The following is a 20,389-nucleotide window of genomic DNA, read 5'->3' on the forward strand; positions in this document are numbered from 1 at the left end:
GGATGCTTGTGTGACGTGCAACCAAGCTCCAAACCACAGACCCTGAGACTCACTCAACAAGCCCTGTCTCCCGAGGGAGTCTTTCACAGTGGTGCTGGTGGGAGGTGCTGGGGACCTGGAAACAAGGGCCGCTGCTGTCCACAGCCCGCAGCCCATCAGGGACCAGTGGGCACAGTCAGCAGGCCAGCCCCAGGCTCGGGTGTGTCTGTGTTCTGGGGGGACTGGGCAGAAGCCTGGAGCCGGGGCTGGGTCGGGGTGGGCACCTGTGGCTACAAGGACCACACACAGCAAGTAGCCTGCAGCACCAGCCTGCAGCCTCTCAGGACCCCACCTGGGCCTTTTGGGAGCTGGACTCCAGCTCTGTGAGGCTGGCCACAGGTCAGAGTTGCTGGCGGGCAGAACCCTGGCCCTTCCAGAGACACTGAGGGCACCTCAGGATTTCTCCGATCCAGCAGCCCTCTTGGGTGGGGAGGCCCTGACCCCAAGGAACCCTCCAGCAACCTGGCCTCAATCTTGGAAGAGCCTGCTGCTCCCTGCCTCAGAGGCAGCCTAGCAACCCCCAAACTCGCAGACCCATGGCCCACTTGCAGGATCTGGGGTTGTCTGGCGTGCCTGTGCGTGAATGTGTGCACCCGCACGCATGTGTGTACTTGTGTGCATGCCTGTGTGCATATGTGTATGCATGTGTGTGTGCATGCATGTGTGCAAGTGTGCACGTGCAATGCAGAGGACGGCCTTTGTGTGACCTGCTGGTCTGGGTGACCTACATCTGAACAGCAACAGAAAGAGGCCCCCGTGCTTGAGGACCCTCGGGACAAAGTGAGCACGCACATTACAGTTCACTCCCAACCGAGCACCCGCTGATGCTGCTCTTTCCCTGCCTGGTGTGCAGGCAGCTCCTCCCACCAGCCCTGAGCCTCCTGGCAGCGCCACTTCTCTCTCCAGGAGCAGGAAGGCACTCAGGCCCGATTCATCGCCTGACCACAGGCGTCTTGGCTCCCACATACATCAGGATTCCATGAGGTCACATACGGGCCCCAGCACAGAGGGGGCTGTTGACCTACGGAGGGCACTGGGGTGACAGTGAGGGGGCTAGGACTCAGTCCCCTCCCTCAGCAACAGCCCACCAGGTCCTACAGCTCCTTGTACCGCCCTGATCCCTTTCTCAGCCTGTGCTGCCCGCCAGGTGCCTCAGTGTGTCACGGTGCTAGCCCTCACTGCATCTCGGGGACAGTGACTCCTTCTTGCCTCCTTTGTGCTCACAGGGGTGAGCGCCTGCCCACACTCACAGCCTCTCCAGGAGGGAGCCGAGCCTCATTTCCCCTCTCTCAGCCCCATTTCACAGATGGCACAAACTGAGGCCCAGAGAGGCAGCGTCCTTCTCAACGGGCACAGAGTTGGGGCTCTTGGGTCCCCACGCTGCAGGTCCCACCCCAGAGCTGCATGGTCTCCTTGGCGCTCAAGTGGCATATCCTGTGCATACGACCACCTCGGGCTTCCAGTTCCCATAAAGAACGCTGTCACCTCATCCAGGCAGCCCTCCGTGGGGGCAGGTACCAGACCCCAGCCTCGTGAACGCAGGCTGATTCTGAATCCATGCCTCGGACTCCAAGCCAGACCCTTCAGCCACTCAGTTTTGCTCTAATGCCAAGCCCCAGACCCAGTGCCCTGCTCAGCTTCCCCCGTGGGGCCCAAATTGCTGCCCAGAGAAGCAGGTGCCTGCTGTTTAACTCCATCCTTACTCTAAGGAGGGTTGGTTTCTCCCTTCACATGCCTGATTTCTGCCCCGACAGGACAATAAAGCTCTGCTGGGCCCCTAGAAGCTTCTGCACCATGCCTGGTGGTCAACACAGCCACTCCGCTCTGCTGCACGGCCTCGATGCCCCAGGCGGCAATCGGCGCTCCCTCCATCTTCCTGCTGAGGACAGGCCAGGTGGCCCGCGAAGCCACCAGCCACGTGGACGCAGCAGGGCGCGTGTTGTCCTTGGCCCTCGCTGAGCCGGGAGCACTTTGGGGAAGGAACCAGTTCTGCCTTTTCCAATAATGAGATTTCACCCGGCCCGCGTTTCTGCTCTGAGCTGAGGAAATTGCAGAGTTTTCGTTGGAGAGCTTTGCAACCTCGGGGGCTGCGGAGCTGGAAAACGTCGGGTTCATCCAGATGAGGGAAGCGCTCGCTCGGCATATGCCAGCCCCGCGAGCGCGTGCGGCTGCCCCTTCTGACGGCCAGCCGGCTCTTCATTTCCTTTCCCTGCCATCTGATGCTGCATTCCTCCCTTCAACAAAAATACCGCGGGTCCCTGGGGAAGCCAGCCCTGCCGCTGCCGCCTGGCACCACGACCCTCCTGGTCCAACCCAAACAGGCCCCCAGGGACCGCGCCGCACGCTCGGCTTTCCCGTGGATTCTGCAGTCTAATTTTAGCCAGCGCACGGCACGCTCCTAAATGGAGACACAGAGATAATTCGAGAAGACAGACGCTTCTTGTTCGAGGCTGCCGGGGGCAGCGCAGGCGGGGTGGGGGGTGCAGAGGTGGCCAGCGAGCCAGCCATCCGTGGAGCAGAACCAAGAGGGAGGCGTCGACTCTCCTGCTGCCCGTGGGGTCTGGCCACAAATCTGCACCGATGTGCAAAAAGGCAGCCAGTCCGAGTCGGTGTGCCCTGGGCAGGGCTCAGAGAGGGTGCAGGCCTCCCTGGCTGGCTCTCTCCAGACAGGCAGAGGAAGGTGGTGGGAGCCCCGGGGCTCTGGGGGCAGCACACCTGGGTTTCCACCCAGACCAGAGGAACTTAGGCGCATTCCCAAAAGGTGTGGAGCCATGGCTTCACGTCTGCACAACAAGGGGGAGGTGACGCCAGCCTGGGGGGCTGTGGGGAGGGTGGAGCTGCCGTGGTCCCACGAACAGGAGCTGGGGCAGCACTGCATTGCCCAAGAAGGACCGGGGAATCAGCTCACACATGCGCAGAGCACCAGGGATGCGCACAGGCACGGACCGTCACCATCCACCCGGCAAAGATTTCCTCCCCGGGGAACATGGAGGATTCTGACAGACGTGACCAGCCTGCAGTGGCCAGGGGGATGCTGGGGGGCCCTTCTATGAGTCGCTTCCTTGATGTCCCCGGAGACTTCACACAGCAAAGGCCACCCAATTCCCCTGTGCAAGCTCTTGAGGCCCAAACAAATCACATTTGAAATCCTGCTGTGAGATTTTCATCCAGGCAGCACACAACGGAAGAGGAAGGGCCTCCAGGCAGGGGAGGTCGAGACCACTGAGGCCATGATTTTCCGTGTACCACAGTCTGCGAGCGAGTCTAACACTATTCAGGTGAGTGTTAAAGAAAGATGTCCACGTAGTCGGAAACCACCTCCTGCTGCCCCCACCCCAGGTCGTGCCTCGCCAGTCCACGTCTGTGACCTTCCCCCCACGACACGGCCGCCTCTGGTCCCAGCCCAGTTCTCACCTGCACCACCAGCCAGGTGCTGCTCCAGGGTGTCTGGGCTCGAGTCTGCTCACACCTGTGCTGTGCAGGTCAAACGCAGGTCTAATCTACCATCACCAACACCATTACTGCCATCACCACCATTACTGCCATCATCACCACCATGACAACTGTCATCACCACCATCACTACCACCGTTACTGCCATCACCACCATCACCACCACCACCATTACTGCCATCACCACCATTACTACCACCATCACAACCACCACCACCACCATTACTAACATCAGCACCATTACTACCACCATCACTACCACCATTACTGCCATCACCACCACCATGACTACTGCCCACACCTGAGTCTCCAGGACAGGGCCAGGGGCACAGGGGACACCTTGTCCCCAGACCAAGGGACAGGGCAGCAGAGCCAGCGGCAGGGGCCAGGCTGACAGGCCCACCTCCCCCAAAACCCAAGAGACTCTGTAAACAGCACAGACCTCACATCCTTCCCCCATCAGCTGTGTGGCTCTAGCGATGTCACTCTGGACATTTAGATGACCAGCCAAGTCCCAGGTCCAAGGGTCCACACTTGTCACCTGGGCAGCACATGAGTGAAGCTGTCCCACCCTCCTCTCCTCCAGACTTTCAGAGCAGCAAGCCTGGGGACACTGGGTTGAATACGGAGCACGTGGAGATCGCCGAGCACAGGGACACGTGCTTTGTGACAAGCTCCTCAGAGGAGGGCACATGGACCCTGGGCGCCACTGCACAGAGGGGTGAGGCATTGACCACAAGTGGCCTAGGTGCCAGATCCCTCCCTTGCCAGCTGTGGGGGCTTAAGTGCATCACTTAATCTCTCCAGGCCTCCATCTGTTCATTTGTAAAGAGAATCATAAAATCCACCTCACAGAAGTGTCCTGAGCACCAAGTGTGACGGTACGCACGGCACGCTTGGTGGGTCTGGCTCTCAGTCAGGGCTGGATGAATCAGGAGCAACCGCCATCACTGCCACCATCATTACCTTCACTGCTAGTACTGCCACCATCACCACCATGAGTACTGTCATCACCACCATTACTACCACCATCACCACTACAATTACTGCCATCACCACCATTACTACCACCATCACCACCACCCTTACTATCGTCACCACCATTACTGCCATCACCACCTACCATCATTACCACCACCATCACCACCACCATTACTACCATCACCATTATTACTACCATCACCACCATTACTACCACCATCACCACCACCCTTACTATCGTCACCACCATTACTGCCATCACCACCTACCATCATTACACCACCACCACCACCACTACTATCACCATCACCACCACCATTACTACCATCACCATTATTACTACCATCACCACCATTACTACCACCATCACCACCACCATTACTACCCATCACCACCATTACCACCATCACCACCACCATTACTACCATCACCATTATTACTGCCATCATCACCGTTACTACCATCATCATCACCATTACTACCATCATCACCACCATTACTACCTTCACCATATTACTACCATCACCACCACAATTACTACCATGACCACCATTACTACCATCACCACCACCACCATCACCACCATTACTACTATCATCACTACCACCATCAACACCATCACCACCATTACTATCATCATTGCCACCACCATTAATACCGTCACTACCATTGCTACCATCATCACCATCACCATCACTATTATCACCACCATTATTACCATTGCCACCATTACTATCATCACCACTACTACCATCATCACTACCATGACCACCATGACCACCATTACTACCATCACCATCAGCAATATCACCACGACCATCACTACCACCATTACCACCACACCACCACCACCACTATCATCATCACTACCATCTCCATCATGAACATCACCACCATCACCACCACCACCATTACCATCATTCTTAGCATCATCACCATCATCACTCTCCCACGACCCCCATGACCACCGTCATCACCATCACCATCAGCTCTCGAGCTCTGCCAAAGCATTTCCCAAACGAAGGCAGTCAGCTGTGACTGTTCATTCTTTCTCCCATTCAATCAGCACTTTTAGCCCCTGTAGGACGAGCCTATGGACACCAAGATGAATAAATCAGCATCCCTAACCTCAAGCCTCAAACTCTTAGTGCGTCCTCTGAAGGCAGCCCAGGTGACGGAGTAACTGACTCTGCCTGGGGAGGTCAAGGAAGGCATCCTGGAGGGGGAGGCCTCAGAGCTCGGCCCTGGAGGTGGATGCTAAAGGTTCACATTCATGAAGGTCCTATTCGTGGTGCTCACTCTGCCACCACCTCATCCCCATCCCCCCGGACGAGGCCCTCCACCCTCGGGCACCAACTCCCTCTCCTTCCTGCCTTCCCCATCCTAGACTCAGACCTCAGGTCTGAAACTCAGCCTCCGCAGGGCAAGGTCCAGACCCTCGATCATCCTGCCCTCTGTTCTGAATGTATGACTGTGAAGCCGCATGACTAACATGTGAAGCATGGTCACTAACGGGCTGGACAGCCACAAATCCCCACATTCTCCGTGGGAAGAATATACCACCACATCTCCCCACCCTGCACTTGCACAATTGATCGTTTTGAACCCAGCTACAGAAATTCACATTTATCCTTACTGAATTTCATTTCCTTGGCTCTAGAACATGGTCCCAGCCTGAAAGACCTTTCTGAGTCTCATTCTGTCAAGAGGAGAGTAACTGGCATCCTCGCTGACAGTCAGACCTGACTCGGGGTCTTTCTGCAAACCCACGACCAGCGGAAGGCTTCCCCCCTGCATGCAGGACACGCACATCCCGCTGGGGGGCCGGGCAGCAGTGGGGGCTGATTTTAGAGGCAGGCTGCTCCAAATTCTATCTGCCATCGGCTCCGCCTCAGAGCAGACTCTGCACTGAGCCGAATGGAGAAGGCAGAGTTATCGTGAGCAGGAAGGCCCTGTGGCACAAGCCCGGCCAAGGTCCTGGGCTGTGCCCCAACCCCAGGCCACCCTGACGGCAAACGCTCTCCGGACACAAGAGGGTCGGGGTGAGCCAGTGCAGCTAACTCGTGGGGACCATCTGCACTTCCCAGTTTCTGGAAGGTGGCTTCACACACACAGCCTCCCAGAAGCACTAACTGCCCGCAGGCCTCTCGGCTCTGCAAACGTCGGATTGGTAGATTTCCAGGCCCCCATGAGGGTCAAGAGTCCTCCCAGGGCCCTCGAGTCCTGACTGCCGCCTGGTCACCCCAAGACCTTTCTGAAGGACCTCCTTATGGACCAAGACCATCTGGACTGGCCACAGCTGGACAGAGAGTGGCTGGGGAGGCCTGGAAAACCCAGCAGGGACTGAAGAGGGCAGCGACTCCAGGTGGAAAGCGAGAAGTGCCAGGGCCCGGGGTGGGAGGGGCGGGAGGGAGGCGAGGTCACTCTGAGTGGAGACACTCATGGCCTCGGGGCTGGGAGGGACAGAGCCCAGGGGCCAGCTGGAGGGTCACCCTCGCGAGGGGAGTGAGCAGGCAGGGGCTCTGTCAGGCTGGAGGGCAGACGCCTAAAGGGACAAGGATGGAAATCTGGCATCAGGGACCCAATGCCCCTCATCCCTTCACCTGAGAATCAAGACGTCCTCCTGATCCAGGGAAAGGTCCAGACCTGGGCCCAAAATCCAGCCCTGTACTTCCCTGCTACGTGACTTTGGGCAGGTGGCTTTCCCTCTCTGGGCTCCAGGTTCTCCCGTGTGTACTGCGGAGCCAATGCAATGCACACCTCACAGGCTGCTGGGAAGAACTGTCCAGTCGACCATCAGGACCGGACTATGAGGCAGTGAGGGCGGAACGCACCGTCCTCGACACCAAGAGGGAGCGTTACTGTTACTCTGCTTCTCCAAACAGAAGGGAGAGATTACCTGTGGAGGCAACCGCCCCCCGCCCCATCTCGGGGCCTCAGGCTTTCTGAACCAGCCCCCCTGACCGGCCCAGCGCTGGGGCTCCTCAGGGAGCAGAGGCCGCCCGGTGCGGCCCCCACGAGCACCTGCCCTTCCCAGCGCTGAGAGAGCGTCCCAATAAACGCAGGATGGCGCCGACTGGAAAGGAGCCCAGGATGGACTGTCCACATTCTCCGAAACGGAGACTCAGAGCCAAAGCGTCAGAGACCGCCTGCGGGTGCTCCGCACAGCCGTCAGCCGGCCGCCGGCCCTCCCACCCCGGGACACGCGCTCAGGGGCCGGGCACCCAGCACCCGCCAGCCCACCCTCCAGTCTCCAGAGGCAACGTAAGGGCTTCCCAGTGGTTCCCACCCTGGAGGCACAGGGACGCTGAGGCCGAGGGCCCCCTCCCCGCCCTCCTGTGCGGCCTGCCCCTCGGAGGGGGCACCTCGCACCCCACAGCCTCGCAACAGCAGCCCAGGAACAAGGGACCATGCAGGTGAGGATTGAACGCAGCCCCTCCACCCTCCAGCTGAGCGTGCGGCCCTTGCACGCCCCTGCTGAATCTCCCCGAAGCCGGCAGGAACAACAATCACGACTGCATTACAATAGTAAGCACCTACCCTCCCCAGAGTGGGCAAGAGAGCCAGAGAACGGGCCGTGATGGGTGTGCCCATGCCCAGCGGCCCTCAGACAGTATCCCTGGATGCAGATGGACGCCTCGGGCTGGCTCGCCGGTCATGGACCCCGTGTTAAGGGCTTTGTTAGGCATTGCCTCCTTCCAGCCTCACCACAAGCCTTACAGCCCATTTTCCAGATGAGGAAACTGAGTCCCAGGCTTGTCCAAGGCCGCGCAGAAGGTAAGTGGGGACCAGGGCTCGGCTGCAGTCCCCCCACATCCCCCGACGGCTGGACATGGTAAGGAAGCCCACAAACGCAACAGGATCCCCTCGCCCTCCAGCGCCCACACAGGAGCCCTGAGCTTGGGCGGGTGGCTTTCCCTCGGCCACTGGCCCCGCCACTGCAGGCAGGACGGCGGGACTCGGCACCCAGGAGCTTCCGCCACAACGCCATGCCCCTTCAGGAAAGCCAATGACCCTCCTCCCTCCTTGGCTGTGACCCGGCCCGTCCCCGGGGCCCTCCTTCCGGAGCCGCTGCAGCTTGGCGGGTCGACGCGCAGTGACATTCCCTTCTGGAGCCACGGCGCCTATCCTCCCAGGAGACCCACAGATCGGAAAGTCCACTGTAGGCCGGCATGAGGTCATCGCACAGGCTGGGCCTCCAGCGTTGCATCAGCCCGTCTGGGCCGGCACGGGCGCTGCTGATCACAGTTTCCATGGAACAAACCTGAAGCCTTCGCGGGCCAGGCAGCCGGAGGGGCCCGGTCCCCAGCTCGAGGGCTGCAGCAGGGCCTGTCTGATTCTGTAGGCTCTCTCGGACCCCTCCTTGCCAGACCCCCCAGGTAGAGACGGTCCGCTCTGGGCTACTTGGCTCAACATGGATCATGAACACCTGGCACAACCCAGGCCACCTCCAGGGGCACGTCCTCAGAGCTTGACCTGCACCCCTGAAAACCTCTGACCACTCAAGGTGTGATGCCAGACCAAAGCCCCTTGGCATGGACATCAGCTGAGACCATGCTCTTTGCCACTGCCACATGCTCCTGCCTCTGCCAAGCAGCCACACCCTCCCCAATGCCCAGCTGGTCACTGGCTCCCAGCCTGCAGGCTGCCAGCCACCCGTACCAGGAAGGAGGCCAGGCCCACGCTCACCCACTGCCCAGCCCTTCCTGGACCCGAACTGGAAACGAAAACACACTTCAAATTCCCTGCACATTGTCCTCATTGGCCGGTCAGCCCCCATCCACGCTCGGACCTGTGCATACGGCTGCCCCTGACCACCCCGTCCAGCTCAGCTGGGAGGAGCAGACCCTCCTTCCTTCCTTGCCAGACACAACTCAGCAGCCTAAGAAAACTCTGATCTGAAACCAACCAAAGATTCATGCCCAGAAACTTGCTTTTACTTAACCACACATACCCTGCAGGAATTAACAGGGAGAAAAACCCCCTTCCACACTGGTGTGGGTCTCTAGTTGAATTGTCACCCCACAAGACAGGTCTAGGTCCTAACCCCTGGAACCTGGGAATGCAACCTTATTTGAAAACAGGGTCTTTGGAGACGTAATTAAGTTACGGGTCTCCAGATAAGACCACCCTCGATTAGGGCGGGCCCTAAATCCAATGACAAGTGTCCTGTAAGAGACACACAGAGGAGAGACACAGGGAGAAGAGGACAGGCCACGTGGAGACAGCTGCAGAAACTGGAGTGATGTGGACACAAGCCGAGGGACACCTGGGGCCACCAGGAGCCGGGAGAGGCAGGAAGTGTTCTCCCCTAGAGCTTCCAGAGGGAGCACAGCCCTGCTGACACCTTTTTACCTTTTTAAGGTGGTTCCCTCTTATTTTATTCTTTGAACATTGGCCCTGAGCTAACATCTGTTGCCAGTCTTCCTCTTTCTTTTGTTTCTCCCCAAAGTCCCAGGACATAGTTGCATATCCCAGCTGTATATAAGTCATACTAGTTCTTCTATGTGGGATGCCGCCACAGCATGGCCTGATGAGCCGTGTGTAGGTCTGCACCCAGGATCCGAACTCGTGAACCCCAGGCCGCCGAAGCAGAGTGCACAAACTTAACCACTTGGCCACGGGGCCGGCCCCCTTGCTGACCCTTTGATTTCACATTTCTGGCCTCCAAACTGGGAGAGAGTAAATTTCTGTCTTTTTAAGCCACCAAATCCCGGACATTTGTTCCACCAGCCACACGAAACTCATAGAACTGCAACATCCCTGTCCATCCCAGGAATTGGAGAAGGTCCCTGCAAAGCAGGCGGAGCTGAGGGCCTGGCGGCCGAGACGCCTCTGACCCTGACTCTCTCATGTCCCTCTGCATCCCTAGGGGTCTGCCTGTTGGGCGCTGGGCCACCCCGCATGGCCTGGCACGGCAGGGAGGCCCTCTAGGGAAAGCACAAATGGACTCCGAGGAGAGAGCAGCGGCTGGGGCGGACGTGGCTCATGGGACAGAGCCGGGAGGCAGGACGTGATCCTTCCAGGGCTGCTCTGCTCATTGCTGCAGCCGTGGGATGGATCGTGCGGGCTGGTGTTCCACACAGAGCTGCTGTTCCCATCCAGCAGGCTCCAGAGCTGGGCTCCTCCTGTCCCCAGCATGGGTCTAACTAGCAGCACCTGCTGGAACAGCATCCATGGACCCGAGAGGGACACCCGGCCTGTGGACACCATCAACGGGTGAGCACAGAGGACACAGAGACAGCTTGAGCGAGCCCCAGGGCCGCCCACCGCCGGCAGCCTTGTCCCACTGTAGCATCTGCCTTGCCTCTGAACTCAATGCCGAAGGGGAACTCAGAATTGGCCCCGCCAGCCCCTGGCCGCCAGCTCCACCAATGAGCCCCTCAGTCCCTTCCAAAGAAGGGAAAAGCACATTCTGGAAGGTGTCTGTGGTTCCTCTCCACAGAGAAGTTTGGGTCAAGTTGACAAAACCTTGAAGAGGCTGTCAGAGATGGAGTAACAATAGTCCCAATGAGGTGGACGACCCAGATGCTGCAGAGCACGCTCCTTCCCCACCACACAGAGAACATCTTCTCCGGCAAATAGTCCCCAGATGTCTGGGCACCCAGGAAGTGTCCTTCGTCCCCAGTCCTGCAGCTCACTAACCACGTCCAAAACCCTTCGCACTTTGCCGTCTCCGCGGCATTTCTTCATGCCCCGACAGCCCCTCGTTGCCCAGTGATGAGCCTTTCCCTCTGGAGCCCACTAGACTCTGGTTTCCTGAGCCCTGTGTGATCTCCAGCATGGGCCGCCCCAGGGAGGCCCTCAGCAAGTAGCAGGTGACAGGATGGCTCCTGGAGGGGTCTGGGGGCTCAGCGGTCACGGCCTGGGCAGTGGGAATGAGGACGTGGACCTGGGCCTCTGGTGCCAAGCTCACGGTTCTCTGGCCTTAGAGACCTTGACGGCGCCATTCTCCATCCACATCCCGGGAGGGCAGCTCTGCGCCCCCCAGAGGAAGCCCAGGCCGCCTCCGTGGACAGCTAAGAAAGCCCCTTCTCAGGAGAGGCCCCATTCCCACCCCAGGAAAGCTGACTTCCAGGAAGAAGTGTCAGTGGAAAAGCCAGGGCCCTGGAAAAAGGGGATCAGCGATTAGGTAAGCCACGGGGTCTTTCTGAACAACTCAGAGGCGGGCAGGCAGACCGGACGACCGTCACTTGGACGCAATACATCATTCTCCCACCGGCACCCGGGATTTCGCAGAGAAAGCTCCAGTTTAGTCTGTTTGGTCTTGTAGCCCCTTTAAACATTCAACGGCTTAAAAGGAGATTTGGCTCCAGGCCCAGATCTTCCCCTGGGGCGGCTCTCCTCTGCTCCACAGCCCCCCTCCTGGACACGGCTCCCCCCAGAAGGACAGTCCTTCCACCACAGAGCCCTAAACAGAGGCCCTCCCCAGGCCGAGCACCCCGTCCCACGCCCCAGACCCCTCCAGGGTGGCCCCGTCAGAACCAGGCTCACCCCAGGGCTGGGGAGGCCGAGGGAGCCGCAGGCTGCTGACGCCCGCCTCCACCACACACCCAGGCCCAGGGTCTGCACCCAGGGGGGCCCCGGGCACCATGCCGTCTGGCTAAAACTAGGCGCCGCGCTGCAGGAGAAGCACTTATCTCGGCCCTGACGGTCTCCATCCCCAGTTCGCTTCCTCTGTGGCTCCTCACAGGGGACGAAGGAGGCCTCTGTGGGGCCACGCACACCCCAGGAAAAACCCCGGCGCTCCCAACAGACTCTCTAGAATTCGCTAAGTCCCTATTCTGAAGGAGCACTGAGCACAAAACTCAGCATGTGTGTGCCAGCAGTGACTTGGCCATCCACCCAAAGTGCCCAGAATCCTTCCGGCTCAGCCAGCGCTTCTCAGAGCCATGGGACAAATTGGCTTTTAATGAGGGGAAGCCATCCTTCCAGAGGAGGAATGTGGCTGCAAGAGAAATATTTTTCAACGGTGCGGCCCCCTCCTTTTCAAGAGACTTCTCTAGCAGCCAAGTGGTTAAAATGGCAAGTGTCATTATTTGAAACCTGCTGGAAAGCAAAGTGCTAAATCACTTTTATCTCAAAAGAAATAAAAATTCTGTCTCGCTCCCCACGAGACAAAGGGCAGCTGGGAATGGGAGGCCCACCCACCCAACTTTATCACCGCACTGAGAAGGAAAAAAGCAAAGGAAAACAGGCTCGGGGGCCGCCGAAAACATCACCGCCTTCTGCTGGTCTTCATTACGAACGACAGGCCGCATTTTCCAACAGGAGTACATCTAACAGCTAGGGACGTCCAGGGCTAGGAAAACCTGCTTCAGAACGTGACGAAATTGTGATCAACAAAAATCTCTCCTTCCTGGAAGCCACTCCCGCTGAAATCAAACGCCATGACCAGAAAGAATGGGTCCCCACAATTCTGAACAAATTCCTGAGCGGCTGTTTCGCTCAACGCCTGCCCACCCTCAGCCACACGGCAAGGCCTGCACCGCTGTTGGGAGGAGCGGAGAAGGAAAACAGGGCTATTCATCGGAGACCCATTTCTTTTTTTAAATAAGTTTCATCCTTTAATAATAAAGGTAGGCAACGTCGTGAAACGCCGGCTGGGGTCCACGCACATGCATGAACTCTCACCTCTGCCTCTCACACACAAATACGGGCTGGGCACTATGGCTGTCCCCATTTCACAGTGGGGAAAACTGAGTCTCTGACAGGCTGGGCAGCTCGCCCAGGATCTCACGGCCAGTAAACAGTGAGCTGGGATTCAAAACCAGTCCGACCCTCCCGGTGCTGCCCAACAGCAATGCATTCTTCATGTATCTGTGCTCATGGGAAAACAGCTTTTCTGGCTCGGTCAGAAAATCAGGGAGGCAGGATTTGTTTTAAGATCCTGATTTTTTTTTTAAGACAGATAAAGCTTTTTCCTGGACCTTTACAATAAAAGGCACACCGTAAGCACAGAAAAGGCACCAGAAATTACAAAGACTTGGTACCACGCAGAAAAGCTACTGCGCAATAAATTAATTCCAACCCCCAATGCCGCTGCCCAGCCTCAGCACACGCACCTTCGCAGCTCAGAACTTCAACCCACAGGAAAACGGGCAGCTGCTGCCACTCTGGCTGTGGGTCGCTGAGCAGGAATCCAAGCCGAGTGCTCCACAGGTGGGCCCTGGTCAGCCCCCAGCATCTCTCGAGGCGCCATCACTGGTACCCACGTTTTACAAACGAGAGTCCTACAACTCACCAACGTCGCCTGCTTCACCTGGATGCCCTCAACGGCAAAAACTCCATCCCAGTCTGCACGACCCCCAAGCCAGCCTCTGACACCAGCTCCCCAGGAGAGCCCCTAAGCCACCTCCTGCCGGGCAGAGGACAGCCCAGAGGTCCACAGTTCATCCCAGGTCTTTGGGCAAGTGTGGTCAGAGGGTGCGTCTCCATAACTTGCAAATGGTGCAGAGGCAGCAGGATGCAGGCGCCCAGGCCTCCCGCTGTCCTGCAGGCTGCAGGTGTCCTGGAAACCTGCTCCGGCCACACAAGGGCTGCCCGGTTTGGCAGGACCCACAGACCCCCCCTCCACACTGGCCCCCAGCCTTCTCCTAACAGGCCCGGCCTGCTCCCACCTTCTGATCTCTCCTTGCTTATCCACATCGGACCACCCGGTTGCTGCCCCACCTGTCCACCTGCTGCGACACTGCACTGACATCGAGGACAAGTAACTCCCATTTGTCAAACATCACCGTGAGAGAGGTCACATGCTGCTGCTCGTAGCACTCGACCTCATGGAATTTTCTTCCCAGCTCCACGAGGTAGCTGCCTTTCTGCTTCCCTTTTACAGGTGGAGAAGCAGAAGCAGAAGCTTAGAAGGGACAGAGCCACCTGCCGGAGGCCCCGAATCCAGGCCATGACAGAGCGAAGAGTCTGACTCGAGGCCGCCACCCTCCTGAACCTCTCTTCCGTAGTCAGGCCACACGGCCCCATTCCGACTTCACAGAAAGAAGAGACTTGCCTGTTCGCCCGTCCTCCCTGCCCACCGGCAGCCATCGCGGCTGCCATGAAGACAGAATGAAGTGACGGGCACACACTCTCACCCCCCATGCGCTCAGTGACCGCTGGGGTCCAGCCAAAACCGCGTCCGGCCTGGCGGGACTCAAGTCACAGAGGAGAGACAGGCCCCAGGGAGCCCACCCCAGGCTTGAGCACTGGTGAAAGGGGCTGGCCGGTCCAACACCGCCCAGAGGGGAGCTGGGGGTTCCGGGGAACTCTCGCCAGCTCTCGGGAATTTCCGAAGGAAATGCTGCCTCATCCTGTCCTCCGTCTCCGGGGACCCCAAGGGTGAAATTAAGAGAGCCAGGACAGCCCTCAGAGACCATCCAGCCGGGGGGTTTCCAAACACGCTTTAGCCACGGCGCCCTTGGCGGGCCCAAATCTTCCTCTGCAAAGCCTGATTATGTCAAAGGAAAGGGAGCCCACCGAGGGGCCTTGGCCGCCACCTAGCCTGAGCCAGAGGGAGGAACCGCGACCTGAAGTGCCTGGTGGGTACCCCCGAACCCCCAGGCCCCTGCCACAGGAAGCTGAACTTGTAAAGTTTCCAGGTGACTCCGACACCCCGCCGGGGCCTCCCTGGTGACCTGCTTCTCCAAGGCTAACTTACACTGAACCCCAGTCGACAAAAGAGAGGAACGCAGGGCCCCGCGGGCTGCAGTGGGGTTCCCAGGGCCCAGTCTGCTCAGTCCCCCATCTCCGGCATTCCCAGGAAAGCCAGGCTCCAAGCTGGACACCACTGGGCACTACTGACTTAGAACGTCTCTGAATTGTGGCGGTGCGTGCCTTCCTGAAGCTTCCACTCCCTGGCCAAGCTCTGCCTCCAAGGCCACCCAGAAGGCAGCTGTCCCCTCTTCGCAGGATGGCCCTCCGCCATCGGATGGCAGGAATCTGCCTGTTTCCACAAGCCCTGGGTCACGGCTCACCAAAGCCCCGTGTCCTGCCCAAGGTGGTCCCCGGGAGACACGTGTATTGGGCCCCATGGAAGAGTTAGCCACCACTGTCCTCGCATGGCCTCTCCATTCCCACAGGCCACAGACACCCCTTGGGACAGCAGCAGTGACCGACAGAAATCGTGGCCACGTCGGAATAGCAGCCTGGCCCTGATGGAGAGACAGGCCTGCCGACAGCAGCCTCAGTGGCTCTAACCAAGGAGTGACCGCTCACTGGCGTCTGTTCCAGGTGGCCTGTGGGATGGCCTGGCCCTCCTGCTTACCTCAAACACTTCCTCATCCAGAATCCGGGTGCCGAACACGATGATGCCGTTGACGTCTATCATGGGGTGGTCACTGCGGTCCAGGAATTTGGTGGTCTTCTTTTTGCAGTCCAGGATCAAGGTGACATTTTTCTTGTGGACACTGAGAGCAATTCTGTGCCACCTGCAAAGAAACAGACAGCCCGGGCGGGTGAAGAGGGTCGTGCATCACAGGACGCAATACAGGCATCTGCTGCAAGGTACAGACACGCAGAAAGACCGTCTCTTCCCTGCACGGCCACGGTGGAGCTGAGCCTCTGCAATCAGATGGTCTGGGCACAGACCCCAGCCACACGCGTGCCACTGTGAGAGCCACTGCACCTCTGGGAACCTCAGATTGCTCGTCTCTCAGGCGAGGTCAGCTGTCCGAACCTGTAAACTCAGTGGGAAGCCCTGAGCACAGGCTCTGAAACCCGGCGTGGGCTGGCCAGTGGGCCAAGTGCAGGCAGGGACAGGAGCACCACCTGGTGGGTATCCCCCAAACCCCCAGCAGCAGGCTGAAGGCTGCTGGAGAAGACCGATTTTGATGGGAAATGGTGGGACCGATGGAGCTATCTGAAACTCTGAGTGAGAAAACACAGGAATCACGTCGTGAAGGTCTTCAAAGACCACTGCACGTGGCTCAGACCTGTCAGCCACAAGAGAGGCCACGCTCGAACCGCCAGGCTTTAGGTACGCACCCAGTAGAGAACGCTGGAAAGACGTGCCTTTGTTTTATTTCGTTTTGATCATTCACCCCCACATCTCATGTGTCTGTATCCTTAAGCATCCTTAAGTCTTTTCTGGAACAAGCTGACTGCAACCGCATGATCTCCTGTGTCCCTTCTGACACCAAGAGGCTACCATCGTATGTACGTCAGTGCATCTTACAAATGGGAACTGGACGTCCACGGGGAAGAAAGGGCTTCCCAAAGCCACGAAGGATGACCCGAGACAGGGACCCAGCCCTCAGGCCCCCGAGGCCTCTCTCTGGGCTGGCGCCCACCCCCTGCTACAACATCCCCATCCGGCCAGCGGGCTTCAGGTGGCCTGCCCCGCCCCTCCAGCAGGAGAAGGATCGGGCTGCTGAGTGGTGCTCACTTACTTGCCATCTGACAGGTTGATGCCCCTGAAGAGAGGATAGTCCTCCGGCCCTGGTTTCCCTGTGTGGTCTTCGTAGAGGAAGACAGGAGAGCGGCCCATCTCCAGGCCGATCTGCTGGATGCCCTGCTCGTTGTAAATGGAGACCAGGAAGGCCTGGCTGCCTTTCTTGGCTTTCACAGTGGTTAGAATGGAGAAATCCTCAGGAAATGCAGATGCTGGAACAGAGGATAGACATAAGAAAGCAGTTAGGAAATCTCCAACTGTGTCCAGCTGCAGGTCTCTGCAACCGAACCAGCTCAGATATCTGACAACCTTTGCTGCATGTGCACAGCCATGGCTGCACATCTGCACCTTGATCAAACAGTTCCTGCAGCCCTTTCCTAGCATCACATGGCCAAGCCTATCCACTTGGAGGCTCAGTTCAAATGCAAACCTCATTGGTCCTTCCAACTGTGAGCCTTCAATGCCATCTTCTCAGTTCCCACACCTCAATACACCTGTGTATAAATCCTAATTAGAACCTCCTAGATTGTGAGCTTCCTCCGGGCAGGGGCTATTTCCGAGGCATCTTTGTACCCTCTGTAGGGCCTCAGGTTGTGTCTAGCAGCTCGTGTCTCATTCAGCACCCTCTGGATGCGGGGAGGAGAGAGAAGCGGGCAGGAAGGCAGCAGGCAGGGGGCATGACTAGAACTGGACCTTTTTTTGCCATTTCTTGGTTGATATGCAAAACAGAGAAAAAGTAGAGAGAAATCAAAAGACTCCAATCCAAATTTTAAAAGGAAAACAAAACCCTGGTGTGTTGGCAGGAGGGAACGCTCCTTAACCACAGACCGGAAACAATCTGAGGTCATTAAAAAGCACACCCAGGTTAGCCCTGCCGAGCGCACCCAGGTCTGCTCTACACGTCCGGACTCCACAGGCGCGCCCTGCATCCGGGACGTGACAGGCACTCTCGGCACCCCCTCCCCATCAGTCCTGGAGATGAAGTCAGTGATCATCTCTCACCGCTTGCAACCCACAATTCTGCAGAGAGCCTGGGGGCCAATCGAGCACAGTCGAGCCAGCCAGAAACGCTCAGCCAATGTCAATGTGCTTCTCGGAAGGAGCCAGAAGGAGCTGCACCGAGAGAGGGGTCAAAGTGGAACCTCTGCCTGGAGGAAGGGGCCGGACCTGAGGCTGCAGCTGCCCCACGCCCAGGAGCGCTACAGAGGCTGCGAATCTGGCTTAGGGGCCTGGATAAGAACAGAACCCATCGTCAGACCCATCCCTTCTTCAGAATTGCAACAAGGTCAACCAGATGGCCCAGCAGGCCACCAGCCTTGCTGTCAGGTGACAGAACAGAGATGTGAGCAGCTTCCAGCAAGGACACTATCCATGGGCGCCCTCTGCTGACGGAATCGCCGTGCGGCCTGGCAGCTGGCCTGGGCGTCTGGTCCCTGGAGCAGAGCGCCGCAGGTGGCATGCTGGGGAGAAGCTGCCTCCAGGGCACCAGGACAACAGCATCCTGAGGCTTCCCAGGGGGTGGAGGAGAAAACCGCCCTCTGTAGGACCCAGAGGGGCGGGATCTTGCTGGGGAGGGCAGGAGAGGCCACCGCTGCTTCAGACGGTGAAGCCACCCCCAGCCTCTAAAGGCTGACAGAGAGATCATGCTGTGACAGAGGCGGGTGGAAAAGCCCATCTGGCTAAGGTGCCCGTAGGGAAAGGCCCAAGGCTCCCAGCTGGGGTTCAGGACCCCGTGTTAAGGAGCTGGGTGCTGGGGTCTGCTTCTGGGCTCAGCGCCAGGGCCCCGCCCACCCCCCAAGGGGACCAGCTCAATGCCCCCATTCCCAAGTGCAGGGGGACAGCTCCAGGAGGCAGGTGACGGTGGTCAGTGCGATCATCTGTCTGAAGAAAGGCCAGTTTCACTGAGGAACCGAGTCAGGCTGTCCTTCTACGGACAGGAAGCCATTTGGGAAGAGGTTTGTTGAGGCCACAACTGTCACACAGCCATCGGCTTCACTGTGTCCCTCCAAATGTGAGGGGGGATATGAGGGGGGATGAGAGATCATGGCCTGAGCTGTACAGCCACGGAGTGGGAGCCCCAGGAGGGACCCCAGACGCCAGGCCAGTGGCAGGACCTGGTGGCCCAGTTGGTCCCTGAGGAAATGAATGGGCAGGGCCGGAGTGGTGTTGGTCCTGAAGCATCTCAGAGCTCGCTGTCCACATCCAGGGTGGACTGGGCAATTATGAGGAGTCAGTGACTCCCTCGCACTCATTTCAAAGGGCCACCTGCCTCATGTCCCCATCTCATGAGGACTCCATGCCACTGACAGTTCTTGTCCTGTCTTGAAGAATGAAGAGCCCGGGAAGTGAGAGGGCCCACTCTCTCCAGCGTGAGACGTGGCCCGGGACCACAAACCGTCTCTCCCGGCTCAGTAAGATGCTATTTCCCAATTTTTAAATCTCTCTGGTAACAAATTTTCTCTGCTCAGATAACCTGAAAGAATAAATTACGTTTAACATTAATCTCTCTCCTGGCAAAATAACAATGGATTTATTGTCACTTTAGAGATGGTCCATTCTAGTCGTGACACGAGCCAGGATGCCGGCACACTTTATAATCCACAATGTCTGGGCAGTCGGGGAGAAATGAGTCTGTCGTCCCACACTTCATATTTTATTTCTCCGAACAAAGTCATGATTGAGGGGTGGGCTTGGCAAGAGGCCCAATTACTTCCTTGCATCGTCTCCTTTTCACTAAGCCTCGGGCCCAAAGGCACCAGAGCAGTTAGGTATACAGTAGGAGTTTAATCAATGTGTCTGCTGTTAAACTGAATCCGACTAAGCCAACAGTTATGGGACAGGATGTTCTGCTGGACGGAGGCTGATTCTGGAGCCCACACCCTGCCATGGAGGGAAGGCCTGGGGTAAAGGTGATGGGGTTGGGGGGGACATCGTCACATCCAACCCCCACCTCAGACCCTGATCATGAGGGGGGTCTCAGGGGCCCCAAGACCCCCAGGGCAGGAGGACATGGAGAGAGGACCCCAATCGTCGGCATGAGAACAGAGGGGACCGGGTGACCATCAGGGGAGCCTGCCTTGTTCTGGTTTCCCCCAGAGGGGACCCCTGGACCTGAGTGATTGCAGCAGGTGGCGCTGGTTCGATGGAGGTAGCAGCGCCCCAGCATGGGAGCCCTGGGGCAGACGGGGGTTCCCAGGAAGCCAGGGCCTCCTCAGGGGACACACTTGCCTCCTGTTGTCAAGGAGGATCCCTGAAGGCTTCTTCCAGGGTCTCAGGCCAGTCTTACCTTGACATGATGTCCCCCATGCAGGCAGAGGGTGACAAGGCCTGGGGACCCCCCAAGGCAAGCAGTGCAGCCCTCTCTACTCTGTCAACAGTGCCCGCTCCCCCAGAGCATCAGTGCTGGGTTCTGCTCTAGTCCTTACAGCCTAGTTTACACGGTGTCAGGGCCACCCAGTGCCAGCCGCTGAGAAAGTCAGTGGCTTGGAGCCGAGCTCCCTGGTCCCACTGACTCAGAACCCAGATGACTAGAAAA

At 58.2% G+C, this 20,389-nt stretch overlaps 1 protein-coding gene across 3 annotated transcripts in view; it reads right to left on the reverse strand.

Moving 5' to 3' along the window:
* COL5A1 (collagen type V alpha 1 chain) overlaps positions 1–20,389 on the reverse strand; it is a 168,470-nt gene that overhangs the window by 105,609 nt on the left and 42,472 nt on the right. For all 3 annotated transcript variants that reach the window (XM_014863321.3, XM_070518413.1, XM_070518414.1), the window contains exons 3-4: positions 16,853–17,066; positions 15,730–15,892 (exon numbers count right to left, since the gene is read on the reverse strand). In XM_014863321.3, coding sequence (XP_014718807.3) covers positions 15,730–15,892; positions 16,853–17,066 — 377 coding nt within the window. The remainder of the gene's footprint in view (positions 1–15,729; positions 15,893–16,852; positions 17,067–20,389) is intronic.

Source organism: Equus asinus, chromosome 10, assembly GCF_041296235.1.
Source record: "Equus asinus isolate D_3611 breed Donkey chromosome 10, EquAss-T2T_v2, whole genome shotgun sequence".
Classification (NCBI taxonomy): domain Eukaryota; kingdom Metazoa; phylum Chordata; class Mammalia; order Perissodactyla; family Equidae; genus Equus; species Equus asinus.